Genomic DNA, 14,833 nt, shown 5'->3' with positions numbered 1-14,833 from the left:
AGTATTTCTCCAAGTTTTATTTTTGACTGCTAGCACTAAAAATACAGCCATGTAGTATTTGAGAAAGCAACCAATAATCTGGTAACATTTATGACAACCATTCTGTAGAGGTTTTCTATGGAGACAGATTAGTCTCATTAATAATTCACGCAAAAAACAAGATGCACACATGTGTAGCCAATTGCACATGCATAAAACCAAATTCACGTGCGCAAATTAAAATTATACATTTCACAAATGCAAAACACAATTCGTAGATTTACAACTGTGCACAAAAACTTCTGAATGTTTAAAATGTACACGTTCATCCTGTAATGTGAATGTGCAAATCGTCATTCACGTGTGAATTGCTTTGGATTTGTGCGTGTGTGTTTTTGAGACTTTCCTGGCAGCACTCTCCTCCCACCCGGATCAGTCGAACGCTTTAGCCAATCAGATTTAAGCTTATCAATCGGCCAATCATTATCGCGTGGGGGCGGGGCCACCTGCTGTTACATCATCAGCTTCCTTTCGACCACAAGCAGAGGTAGGCTATGTGCAGTGTGATCGGTTCATTTCTGTGTTTACTGAAACGAAGAAATTACAGATCAGTTGAAGTGATAGTTTATTAACTGCTGTGTGAAAATAAACATTTATGTAGCCTATTGATGGATTCTTATGTTTACTTCATAAAGAATTATTCATATGCATACCATACAATGCTAGGACTGTCTCCATAGAAAGCATAACAATGGTTTGAATGATGAGAGATGGTGTATATAAATAGACTATTATGAAAAGTATAAAGTTTTTGGATATTTTTCACTTGGTCTTGTTCTATTATTTAATTAGGAAAGAGCAGTCACAGCAGTGTGTTTGTACCTGAATGTCATGTCCACCACACATTCAACAAGCATCATTTTCCTCTTCATATGGGACATCTGATTACCACAGCAGTTGCTTACATCTGTTAATATTTAATAAACTATCACTTCAACTGATCTGTAATTTCTTTGTTTCAGTAAACACAGAAATGAACCGATCACACTGCACATAGCCTACCTCTGCTTGTGGTCGAAAGGAAGCTGATGATGTAACAGCAGGTGGCCCCGCCCCCACGCGATAATGATTGGCCGATTGATAAGCTTAAATCTGATTGGCTAAAGCGTTCGACTGATCCGGGTGGGAGGAGAGTGCTGCCAGGAAAGTCTCAAAAACACACACGCACAAATCCAAAGCAATTCACACGTGAATGACGATTTGCACATTCACATTACAGGATGAACTTGTACATTTTAAAGTTTTTGTGCACAGTTGTAAATCTACGAATTGTGTTTTGCATTTGTGAAATGTATAATTTTAATTTGCGCACGTGAATTTGGTTTTATGCATGTGAAATTGGCTACACATGTGTGCATCTTGTTTTTTGCGTGAATTATTAATGAGACTAATCTGTCTCCATAGTTTTCTCGCGGTTAATTAAAAAAGGTTGCAAAGCGTTGTACATTAACAATTTTACATTAAAAAAGCAGTTATTTCTTTTCAAGATGCATTCATTGTACTGCTTTAATTTCAATAGATTTTTTTCTCTGTTAAAAGAATACACTTCAGAATCGAGTAACTCACAATTTTCACCACTGATTATTTTTGCTTGTAATTAAAAACATAAACCTGATTTAAAAATAAATCTGATGTTTTATTAAAGTTATTTGCTATATACATGGACTACAATTTTAAATCGCCATGTGAGAACACATTACATTAAAATATGCACTTGTAATGAGTGTAAAATCAAAAAATTGTAAAATTCTTTATTATTAAAAACTCTGATTCTCTTATTTTGAATATATTTTTTGATTTTGACATTGGATTGTCTTTTGATTTAATTATGCTGGTATGTATATTTTTGTTTTATATATGATTTGTAATGAAGTGTACCGCCCTTTTAAAGGGGCTATATGCGTTTTTCTGAAATTTAAACTCGCGACTGACACCTGTGGCCAAAAAACAGAACTGCTCTCATTTTCTGCTGGCTCTCGCAGTGGTGGTGACGTCACATCCGCAGACAGCGCGGGAAAAGACGACCCGCCAGAAAATATGAAAAATAGGATACAGACTTATAGGTGCACCCACTGTGAGCGGACAAGGTGTCAGTATGCTCATCAGGAGATCTTTGAGTCATAAATGGTAAAATAAAAAGGCTATTGTTACGTTTATTTTGGGGAAAAAGTTGCATATAGCCCCTTTAAGAAACACTTAACTTTGGACGCGTTCTCTCCTTGCTCAGTTGATAAACTACGCTGAGATGAGGATGTATGGTGGCTCACTGAGCAATTTCACAATTTAAGTCATCAGACATACAGTAACCAGCAACAATCCCATTTCATAAAGCGCGACGCATGGAGACAGGACTTATTATTCGCCTTGGCCAATCACGTTGACAGGACAAAATAAACATCATGTAGCGACTGCAGGTTTAGGGAAAATAGCGCAGTAAAAGTACCAATACAGCACTTAAAATGTACTCAAGTAAAAGTACACTTTTTAAACTACTTAATAAAGTACAATTCCTGAGGGAAAATTAGAGTATTTGTAATTCGTTACTTTACACCACTGGTTAGTGATGCACTGAAATTTCCGCAACTGCATTGAATTTTCGACTGAAACTGAAATGTTTAAAATTGTTGGAGGACTGAAATCATTGCCCGAAACGGTGGTTTAATTAGCGCCCCACTGAGAAAAAAAAAAAATACTCTAGAAAGCATTTAGCTAAATATAAAAACGTCCACCCTTCAGCTCATGGTTCACATGTCTTTTGCTGTGAAATCTTTACTGATTTTTATGAAGTAAACGTAAGAATAACTTTTATATTGTTAACACTAACTGGAGTGAAGCCACTCAGGTTTGATTATCCATACATCAGTTTTTAGAAGTATCAAATATGATCAGCTTTTGAGGAAAGTTTATTTGTTAATCTCTCAAACATTGTTGTATTGCATTGCATAGTTTTATGCTCAAATTTCTGTAGTTTTAAAACAAAGTATTTAAACATCATTGGTAACACTTTAGTTTAGGGTTCAATTCTCACTATTAACTAGTTGCTTATCATGCATATTGCTAGGATATTGGCTGTTTATTAGTACTTATAAAGCACATTAATGCCTTATTCTGCATGACCTTATTCTACATACCTTAGTCACCCAATACCTAAACTTAACAACTACCTTACTATCTATTAATAAGCAGTACATTATGATTTTATTGAGGCAAAAGGTCATAGTCAATAGTGAGAATTGGACCCTAATCTAAAGTGCGACCAAATCATCTACTAAGGGCCCTTTCGCGGACCGGATCAAACTGAACAAAGGTTCGGTTAGTTTCTAGTGTGAAAGCATTTTCTGTATGGTTCGGACTTTTTATATTATAATGTTATTTTAAAATTTAATCTCGGCTATATTGATTATGAAAAGTGAAAAGATGCATAATATGTCAGAAGACAGAAGGTCAGAAATGATTTTGACCACTTCATTAAGTTTTCTTTTGTAGAAAGCCTTTCTTTTAAGTGAATTTAGTTTTGTATCTTAATTTTAATCAATGTTTCATCAGCCAATTGCCTGGTTTTAATAAATAAGAAGCGAATAGACTATAGCAGATAATAATCGTGACATGAAGGCATCTGAGCTACCACTTGCATTGCTCTTGAACATGTATAGAAAGCTTGAAATGTCCAAAACAATTCGAAATGAAAAGAAATAGTCAAGCAATGCGCACTGTTCACTAGTGGCAACGATATGCGGCCGTTCATTCATTCTTGTCAAAGACGCACGTCTGTTTACAAACCAATCAATGTCCAGATGCAGCCCACATAGATGATGACGACAGGACGCAAGTGTGTCATGTAAAGCTCTTTAGTGCACTCTCATAATTGCAATGTGAAACCAAACCAAAACTAACCAACTGTATCAAAACATGAACTTCGGACCTTGGTGCGGACTTTCAGGTGTGAAAACGCCCTAAGACATATTGTGTAGATATAGTGACGACGACTGATATTTATATGCATTTTATGTAATTAGCTGCTATATTATGTGTTATTTACATTACAAAATTCAACTTACTTTTTGGCCATATAAACATGAGCAGCTGTATGGAGGACGAGAAATGACTTGAGTATAAATAAATAAAAGAATAAATACGTAAATGCAGAATTAAATAAATAAATGTAGAAATACATAAATAAATGAATTGAATAAATATATGAATAAATAAATATAGAAATGCATAAATAAATGAATAAATAAATAATTAAATGCTGAAATAAATAAATAAATATATGAAGAAATAAATATAGAAATGCATAAATAAATGAATAAATAAACAATTAAATTCTGAAATAAATAAATACATGTATAAATAAATATATGAAGAAATAAATATAGAAATACATAAATAAATAAATGCCCAAATAAATAAATAAATGAATAAATAAATAAATAAATAATTTTGTTCCCGTGATTAACATCGTTCTAGTATGATTTACCATAATTTAGTCAAAAAAGGCTAACTATCTCGTCTTCGTTCCTAAGAAACGGGTTTGCCTAATTGACCAATCCTGCATTTATACAAAAATAGCACAATTCAAAATTATACTTTTGACAAATGTGTTTATTCATTTATTTCTGCATTTATTTATTTATTTGAGCATTTAATTGTTTATGTATCCAGTTATTTATTTCTATATTTCTTCATACTTTTATTTATTTCGGCATTTAATTATTTATTCATTCATTCATTTATTTATTTATTCATTTATTTATGTATTTCTATATTTATTTATTTATTCATTTATTTATTTATTTATTAATTAATTAATTAATTTATTTATGTATTTCTATATTTATGTATTCATTTATTTATTCATTCATTTATGTATTTCTACATTTATTTATTTAATTAATTAATTAATTCTGCATTTATGTATTTATTCATTTATTTACTTAAGTCATTTCTCGTCCTCCATACAGCAGCACCAAATCGCATATTTTTGCTCAGTTTGGGCCAGTTTTTTTCCTCCTCGAGTTTGAGCTCCATATTCTCACTATATTAGACATTAAATGAGCCTTAAAAGCCTGATGTATCAAATATGATACTCAAAATAAATACAAATGCAAACTTTTTTTATGTTTATGTTGTCTAAAGGTTCGATAAAATATTTAGTTGAATTTTTTTTTTATTTCATATGTCAGGCTTTACAGGGTTAAGACATTAACTGATGTATCGCTGTTTTTTTTTTTTTTCAGGGTATGCGTGAAGAAGTCGTCACAAGAACGGTTTGCCCTAAAGATCTTGATTGACAGACCCAAAGCACGCAATGAGGTAGTGAGCACCATGTGGATGATTTGATTTCATTTATTTGAAGAACTTGTCTTTCTTTTTGTAACTACTCGTTGGTTATTCAACAGTCCACGCTTCTGAAATACTGATGTCCATACGTTTTTATTTATCGATCTGAGACACCGTGAAAACTAGACTTCAACAGAGACAACACAACCCCGCAAAGACACATAATCAAATAAAGAAATACAGAAGATAATAACTCTTTTACCGTGTTTGCCTGGTAACCAACAGTAGAATAATCAGGAGCCCATGTTTATCTGAATTCACGTTTGCCATTCTGTTGACGCCAACACTTCCGGGTTAAATAACCCAGGAAAAGTCGCATGACGATCACAAAATCCAATACCAACAAAATTAACGAAATTGGTACACATATACACATTTGAATCATAAATAAAATATAAAATAAAATAAACATTAACCCCTGAAAACACCAATATGTATTATATACACATATATACCATATATATACCCACACACACAATATGTAACCCACAGCTGACCTACCAGTGTCAACTACACTTTTCATGTTAGAGTTTAAAGGGATAGTTCGCCCTGAAATGAAAATTGCCATCAATTTCACTCACCCTGGTGTTGTTCTAATGCACCGGTCTCCAGCAGAGGCTGTGAAGTTGAAATTTCAGACTTCACAGAACATCTTTAAATTCCCTGCTGTGATTTTATTTGCAGGTCCGGCTTCACATGATGTGTGCCTCTCACACCAACATTGTTAAAATAATGGAGGTGTATGCCAACAGTGTACAGTTTCCTCATGAGTCCAGTCCAAGGTAGTGGAGTCCAACATGTGCAGTTTTAAGACGGTGTTTTTAATGATATAGGCTAACTACCTAAAGATATAAATAATCTGTTTTCTCTACCTCTTTCTGATAGGGCAAGGTTATTGATTGTCATGGAAATGATGGAAGGCGGTGAGTTGTTCCACAGAATCAGCCAGCACAAGCACTTTACAGAGAAGATGGCCAGCCAGGTCACAAAACAGGTACAGCATTGATAGTCCCTTCGGCTGCATTCACACTGAGAGCCTTACACGCGCCGTGACCGGCGATTTAAAAGGTTTATTAGTTAGAGTTTGTGCCCTAACCAGCCAGAAACGGTTTCTATTTCTGCGACGTTGCGGCTGGAACAACAACACAAACATGGCACTGATAGTGCTCCCAGCTTTGTAACATAGTCGTACTAAAAGAAACAATTCACCTCAGATCCTGAAATTAAGAACGTTCAAACTGTGAACAAACAAGTGTATTCTATGACAAATATTGTTTAAGTAACTCAGTATGTTTTTTTCTTTTATGTTTAAAGCAGCACTAGGTAACTTTTCAACCTTTATAATATATTTTCAAGACTCTTGTGATGATACATCGACTTACAATAGGTTGAATGACACGTCTGCCATAGCCTGACGGGGTCTGTATTGGACTTTTTAAACTTCGGGTTTCCGGTAGTAACCCGAGAACAAAAAGAACTACAAAATTCGACTGCTTTATGGCATATACGTCACTTCCACCACCACCCCCACTTCCTTAAATTTGGACATGCGAGCCAAACTATAATTTGTTTGCCGAATGTTATAGTCATGGCCGAAGCAGCACAGAAAAATAAGAAAGCAAAGGTTTTGTCGGAGGAAAGCAAAAAGCGGAAGCGAGAAAGTGATCGGCTTAAAGGCAGGAGGATCAACATTGGGCAGCGTTTGCTCGTTGGCGTGAGCTGAAGGAGGAGGGGCTACATTCCTGCAAGTAAATACATAAGACGTACAAAATCATATTTTAGGATACCTAACATGTCTGTGATATTTGTCTTGCCTCAAGCTATAATGCAAATCGATTTTTCAAATTTGCAGATTCATCTATGGTAGCTTGATATTATAATATTGACGACATATGGTTATTATCTACCACTCAAACATTGAATTGAAGTATCATAGATTCTGTAAAACGGGAACCAATAGACTAGGCTACTATAATGACGCTGGCTTGTAAACGTGAGCATCGCGATCATTTGCCGTTTGAAAAAAAATAAAACCCATGAAATGATATTCATATGACATGCTGAAACATGTGCCACTGTACCTGGGATGAAGACATTTCACACGCGACGCAAGCAGAACTCCTGCATGTGAACTCCTGCAGTGTTCAGGGTTTATCATGGTTGTCATGTCAATAAATGCACATGCGATGCATCCACTGATGTAGAATGACAGAGTTTACGATAGTAGTAGAGGACAATACAGTTTCCCAACTGTAGGGGGACCCCAAGAGCAAAACCTACCTAGTGCTGCTTTAAATGGTGTAATATTTGTGAATTTGATTATGTACTTATTAGGCTTGCTACGATAGTCGGTGTTGCCGGTGTTACCGGTGTCCAGACTCAACACCGGTTACATCACTTGCCCACCGTGGCACCGCCCACCGTCTTTTTGATTTATTTTATAGTAATAAAATAATTTAGTTCAGTTAGAGAACAGACAATACAAATAAAAACTGAACGTATCTGCTGAATAAAGCAGGATCCGACCGTGAGTCTCGGCAGCGGCAGGAGTCATTCATCAGAGAGTGAGGAGCTGACTGAGATGATCGCGGAAGATTTGGTTTCAAAGCGAAACGTAAAAGCGCCTATTTAAGGGAGTTTGTCATTTGCTTTGTTGTTGTGTTTTTCATTAAAAATAATAGGCTATTGAACCCACAATTCAAGCAACCCGCAGCCGAATTGGCGCTAATTCAAAACCGAAAGTAAAATGTGCACAGCTGCACAGAGCGAGCATTGTTTACTTTCGCCTGGCTCCGCAGTGCGAGCCTCCGCGCTACGCTGACTGTGCGCATTTATTTTTGCCGCGCGCAAACACGGACGAACGGTTATTCATTCATGGCGTGCATCCCAATCATAGACTGATCAATGCTTGATCAGTGCCCTGACTACTGAACTAGGGAACTGATTGAGACGCACCCATGGCCTCACAGAGCGCGCATTTACAGACCAGCTGTCATTCACGGTGTGTGCGCACTGGCACGTTTTCAGTTCAGAGCGGTCGTGTGCATGTTACTTTCGGTTAGATAGAATTAGTGATTTAAAAGCCTCTGCCGGTGATATCGGTATTACCGGTGTTGTCACACATCAATTAACCGGTGGGGAAATTTCCTCATTTTAAACCATTTGACCGCACAAAGACGCGAAAAAGAAATCGATTCGGATCTCGCACGCTGTTTTCTGTGCTCACACAGAGCGGCACAGGTTCACACCGAGGACGATAACTAAAAATATGGATAAACGTATCATTTTGAAAATGATTCTAAATGTAAAAGCAGAGTTCACACCACATCTATAACGATAACGGCACAGAGGAACATTATCGTTGGAATCACTTTTAGATTTTTATCCTGCTGATGAACAATAAAAACATTAAGAGCCAATCAGAATCAAGCTTGAGCATTTAAAGTGACAGACGACATACGCTCATAATAAACAGAACGATATCATGCGTTGGTGTGGATGCTAATGTAGTTATCATTATAGTTGTCTTTCTTGGTGTGAATGGGCATTAAGGCCCTTTCAATAACTCCAATATTATTTTCATTTACATCATTATAAATACTCTCTATTGTTTTTAGCCGACTTATGAAAATTATTATTGAAATTAAATGTTATAAACATCATATTTGCACTGGCACCAAATTGAATGACTCCTATTTGTATTAAATAGTTTATGACGAAACTTCTGTCTGTCTTTTTACAGATAAGCCTTGCATTGCAACACTGTCATTCATTAAATATTGCACATCGAGACCTGAAACCAGAGAACCTGCTCTTCAAGGATAATTCCCTGGTGAGATCCGAAACCCAAATAATGTTTTATTCCATAAATTCATTTTTTTCCTTTCATTAAAGTGTGACTGAATTGTTATACCAGGGATGGTCAGAATAGAAATGCTGCTCATTAAAAAATACAAATAAGGACGTTTTTTAAATGCATATGATTTTATATGGAGTGTTCATATCACATTATTATTATTGGTATCTACAGTAATAATTCATCATACCACAGTATATTTTGTTGGTCAGAATTAAGATGTTAATAAAGAAAACTCGTATAGCATGTTATATCACATCCATTTTTAATTTCCAGAATGCATGTATTGTTACACTGCTAATCCTCATTCCTTAAATTCTAATAATCAGTAAGGATATTTTCCAGTGTTATATTTTGAGTCGTGTTTCTTCAGGATGCCCCTGTGAAACTCTGTGATTTTGGTTTTGCCAAAATCGACCAAGGTGATTTAATGACCCCACAGTTCACTCCGTACTACGTAGCACCGCAGGTAAGACCTCATTTATAGATGTAAACTGTTCTTAACTCTTACTTTTAAAGGGGTCATACTATATCATCAAATCACATTTCCTTAAAGGAATACGCCGACGTTTTGGGACTTTAGCTTATTCACCGTATCCACCAGAGTTAGATAAGTCCATACACACCCTTCTCATCTCTGTGCCATAACTCTGTCTGACACACACACTGCTAGCCTAGCTTAGCACAAAGACTGGAGGTAAATGGCTCCAGCTAGCCGACTGCTCAATAAGTGACTAAATAACACCAACATTTTCCTATTTACATGTTGTGATGTGTGTAGTTACATCGTGTACTAAGACCGGCGGAAAATGAGAAGTTGTGATTTTCTAGACCGATATGGCTAAGAACTATACTCTCATTCCTGTGTAATAATCAAGAGCTTTGAGCCTTACCATGAGTGCAGCGGCGCAATGATATTACACAGCGGCTGTCTACCTTATTTGAAAGTACTCGTGCGAAAAAAAATAATAATAAATAATTAAAATTAAGAGACAATTTATACAAAACGCAATTCACTTTCTACCAAACAAAAAAATTCACTTTTTGCAAAACCAAACTCCAGAATAATTTATTTAGAATGTAGTCAACAAAGGCCTATTATATTTTAAATTATCAAAAGATTTGACTACACTTAAAAAAAAATGCTCTTCTTATTTAGTTAAAAATTTTATTTATCTAGTAAATGCATCTTGATTTAAGAATGTTTAAATATTTAGACTAGAAACCAGACAAAAATGACTAAGAGCATTTCTTTCTACATTAAAAAAAAATGTTTTTAAAAGTAGTCTCATGCTAAAAAAATTAATAATAAATTATTAACATTAAGATACAATTTATACAAAACGAAATTCACTTTAAAGAAAGCAATTTACTTTCTACAAAACAAAACAAAAAAATCCCTTTCTACATTTCAAAACTCCAGAATCATTTCTGACAAACTTCGATATGAAATAAAAAAAAAATACCATTAGGCTATAATATTTAAACATCAATATGAAGCAAAATACATTTGACTGGTACTATATTTATAGCATATGAGCAGACATTTGCGAATAAAAGCTTTATTGATGTGACAGGCTCTTTTACAATAAACACATTATAATCTGTCCAAAACAAGCCAAATAAATCTTGTCTAAACAGTCTTGCGTGTATGACATTTAAAGTTGCTACAGGATTCATATTTAAACGGTATTTTTGCATTTAATATTCACAGATGCTAACAGAATAAACTGACCTTACAATCAGCGGAGGAATCCGTTGCTCTTAGAAATGAACAGTTTTTCATGAGGATAAATCCAGGATTATTCCTCAACGTGTCTCAAAACGATGTCGCTGAAGTAACGTTTACAGCGCTTCACTTGATGTGTTTGTATGAGTTGTGTGTCGACTCTGGATCGTCAGTATTTGAATCTGAAAGAGCGCGCTCTGTGTGGGCGTGGTCGCATTAGCGGATAATGAAGTGGCTCGCGAGTGACTGACATCTATCGCTTTTCAACCAGATTACATAAATTTTTTTACATTGTTTAAAACCTGACATTTCAGCGTTTCTTTAGACATATGTCTCATGTTTGTGAGACAAGTATTCACTAAGCTAGAGGTCCTTTTCTGAAGACTATCTGAATGAACGTCTTTGAGAGAGAGGCTGCAGATCGCGCATCATGTTTGTTTTCTTTATTTTGCAAAAAGCAAAACATGTTGTTTTTATTGTGACTTTACACAAAAAAAAGAAACTTAACAGATTATAATGATGTATAACACTTGCCTGACTGATAAAAAAACGAGTTATTTGAGTCTCTTGGGCACTGATGAGAAAAAAAGAGAGTCGATCGCGCCGGCGCGATCACCGACTCGAGGGGGTTAAATCTGATCGTCATTATAAAGCAATGATCAGATTTAATTGAGTCTCTTTAGAAGACTTGAAATAAACAGCACATATAGGCTGAACAGCACAAACGTATTAATCCTAAATGTCTTTTTTCTACATATCCTAATCATTTGTGAACAACATGTATTCTTCAATGAGCTCGTTGTTTCTGGCTTAAATTAATACATTGTTAGCTAACTGTGATTTTTTTTTTTTTTATGTACATTTCTGAAATCCATTACTTGGACACAATCTAAATTGTAATGTAGACGCATGCATTTTCTGTAAAGCTGCTTTGAAACGATATGTATTGTGAAAAGCCTATTGCCTATGAATTGAATGTGATCTAACTTTCTTTTAATAGGTGCTGGAGGCACAAAGACGCCACCAGAAAGAAAAGTCTGGAATTATACCTACCTCACCCACCCCGTACACATACAACAAGGTATGGCTTATGCAGCTCAGTGTTATGGCTTGTTCTTTAACCCTCTGGTGCTCTTCGGCCATTTTTTATTTTGGAATGGAACGAAAGGTTTTGGCACTTGCTATGTGAACACAAACAAAAATCATAGAGCTGATTCGAAAAGGTTAATGGTACTGAAAAAAATGGTCACACTTGTATTGTTCGCGGTCAAAAATTTGCACATTGGAAATTAATGGGAGACTAATTTCATCTAGTGGAAACTTTTGGTACTGCGCCCCAAACAAAATCTTACTGAAAGCTCATTTTTTGAGCTATCAACCTCAAATTTGGAACACAACTTATTTATGCCAATTTTAGAGTAAAATGTTTTTGAACGTATATATATTAAATATAAAAATGTAAGTATTTTTGTGCATTTGTCATAATAAATTTATAATAGACTAGATTATAACTTCCATATAAATATAGTTTAGTTCCATTAATCCCCTTAAACCGCCATACGAGGAGCACCAGAGCGTTGAACTTACTGAAAATGTAATCTAAAATTCATCCTTTTTATTGTCTATTTATAATCAGACAACTGACTTGATGGTCACTGGTCATTTTTAGTAACAGTGCAAATTTCTCATCACTATCTTATTCTTACTACACAGTTTTTGAACTCTTCAAAAATATCTGGATTTCAGTGTTTCTTACTCATAACTTATGGTCTGGTCATCATCTACAGTTACTCACAACTACAGACAAACATTTAGTCTGCTCCTACACAAATTATGGAGGCAGAAACTTTATATAAATTGAGATGCACATGGAAACATTTGGGAGCTAAGAAATGTGTTATCAGTCAGTGCCCTGTGAATTCATACATTGTTTCTCAGCAACGAGGTTATAACTGTTTTTGAAGTGATTTATACTTACAGCTTTTCTATTTTGTAGAGTCGCTGCACATACGCAGGTATTTCACACAATCGTTCTCTCACTAATTCATTTGAATTCATTGCAATACATGTAATATTTCCACACCTTAGAATTCTAGATCTAATAATGACACAGAGATAAAATAACTAATGACGATTACCATTATTTTCATTTGTTCAAACATCAATGACGGCTTTAACTTGTCCGTGCTGGCAAGTGATCACGATATAAACAAGAAAAAAACACCTGATATGAATTATAAAAATATTTTTTTTTTATCTGTTTTAAAATAGCATGACCGTTTCAAACTCAAGGCTCAATCGTGTTGCCCATATTTATGTTAATAAATAAATTCAAAATATCAAATTAAAACACACTAAATCACTCTGCATAACATAGATTTTACAAGGACGGTTTTGGATACACTTAATTTGGCAACACTTTATTTTACAGTGTCCTTGTTATATGTTACATGTACTTACCATAGTAATAACAGTAAATTATGCATAATCGCATGCAACTAACCCTAAACCAAACACTAATCACACCCTAACCTTATAGTAAATACATGTACTTAAATGTAGAGTTACACTGTAACAATGACACCTTAAAATAAAGTGTAACCCATTATTTTATGGTGTCCACGTTATTGTGTAACTATACATTTAAGTTCTAAATATCTTTATAATTAGGGTTAGTTGCATGTAATTATGCATAATTTACTGTTATTACTAGAGTTAAGTACATAAAACAAGGACACTGTAAAATAGTATTACCAGTTTTTTTTTTTTTTGGCCTTAATTTTCACCAATTTGCTATTGCTTAATTGCTACCCACCTTATTCCTATGCACCCTGAAGCTTTGTGCGAATTATGGGTTTAACTTCCGTTAAGCTGTAAACATTCAGTGAAATATCAGTTTTTTTAAACTTGGTACAATGAGATGCCATTATTCTACTCGTGCCTTCAACCATCGGACATTTAAAAGGACATTTAAAAGTGTAAAAGCATCAACAAGATACTTCCAACAGACCATGAATAACCCCAAAAGCACAATTCTTTCCACAGCAATAACGGACGGGTTAAATATATCACTGTAGTAATATATATTTGTATTATGTAACATGCGTTGCCTTATTCAAAAATGTGAATTATCTTCAGCATTGCGTGATACCATTTTAAAGTGTTTTCTGTCATGTTTACAGATAATACATTGTATTTACCTGTGAAAACAAACCTGGAAAGAGACTTAGTCAAAAACAAGAAATTCTTCATGCATTTCAGAATTATTAATGCAATATATTGTAAATGAAGTTGGGAGAACAGACCACAAATGTGCAGTATATATCGTCCTTTTTCATACTGTTACAGATAACGGCAAAGGGAAAACATTTAATAATCATGAGGAAAAGAATGCAGCGACTGCCATAGATATTCTTGTTATAACATATCATATACTCATAACGTACTTTCAACATGTAAAAATACCAGGCGTTACGTTATTCTCATGATGTCTGAAAATAAAACATGAAGGAAAATTGATCTCATTCAGTCAAACTGACGGATAAGCTTTATTTGTTGCGCACCCTTATGATTTTTAAATTATTCGTTTCAGTCTTTTTGAATGGGAGTTCCCCAAACCAGAAGTGCCACCCATAATTCAAAATGCATTCGGTTTATCAGGAATAAAGTGGATTTACTAAACAAACTGATCTTAATGTAACTGCTCTATGGGTTAGTGAAAAACAACTTAAATTTAGGTCTGTTTACAAAGCTATTATATGTGACCCTGGACCACAAAACCAGACATAAGGGAACATTTTTTTGAAATTGTGAGTTCTACATCATCTGAAAGCTTTCCATTGATGTGTGGTTTGTTAGGACAATAT

The 14,833-nt window shown here is 34.6% G+C and overlaps 1 protein-coding gene across 1 annotated transcript in view; it reads left to right on the top strand.

The window, feature by feature from the left end:
- mapkapk5 (MAPK activated protein kinase 5) overlaps window positions 1-14,833 on the top strand; it is a 54,421-nt gene that overhangs the window by 18,851 nt on the left and 20,737 nt on the right. Inside the window, exons 3-8 of the mRNA XM_079815921.1 lie at window positions 5,280-5,355; window positions 6,067-6,164; window positions 6,268-6,376; window positions 9,125-9,214; window positions 9,612-9,707; window positions 11,968-12,048. Coding sequence (XP_079672047.1) covers window positions 5,280-5,355; window positions 6,067-6,164; window positions 6,268-6,376; window positions 9,125-9,214; window positions 9,612-9,707; window positions 11,968-12,048 — 550 coding nt within the window. The remainder of the gene's footprint in view (window positions 1-5,279; window positions 5,356-6,066; window positions 6,165-6,267; window positions 6,377-9,124; window positions 9,215-9,611; window positions 9,708-11,967; window positions 12,049-14,833) is intronic.

The sequence above is a fragment of the Gobio gobio genome (assembly GCF_949357685.1).
Source record: "Gobio gobio genome assembly, chromosome: 4".
Lineage (NCBI taxonomy): Eukaryota > Metazoa > Chordata > Actinopteri > Cypriniformes > Gobionidae > Gobio > Gobio gobio.
The sequence above is the reverse complement of the archived record's forward strand: the minus strand, read 5'-3'. Positions and strand labels throughout refer to the sequence as shown.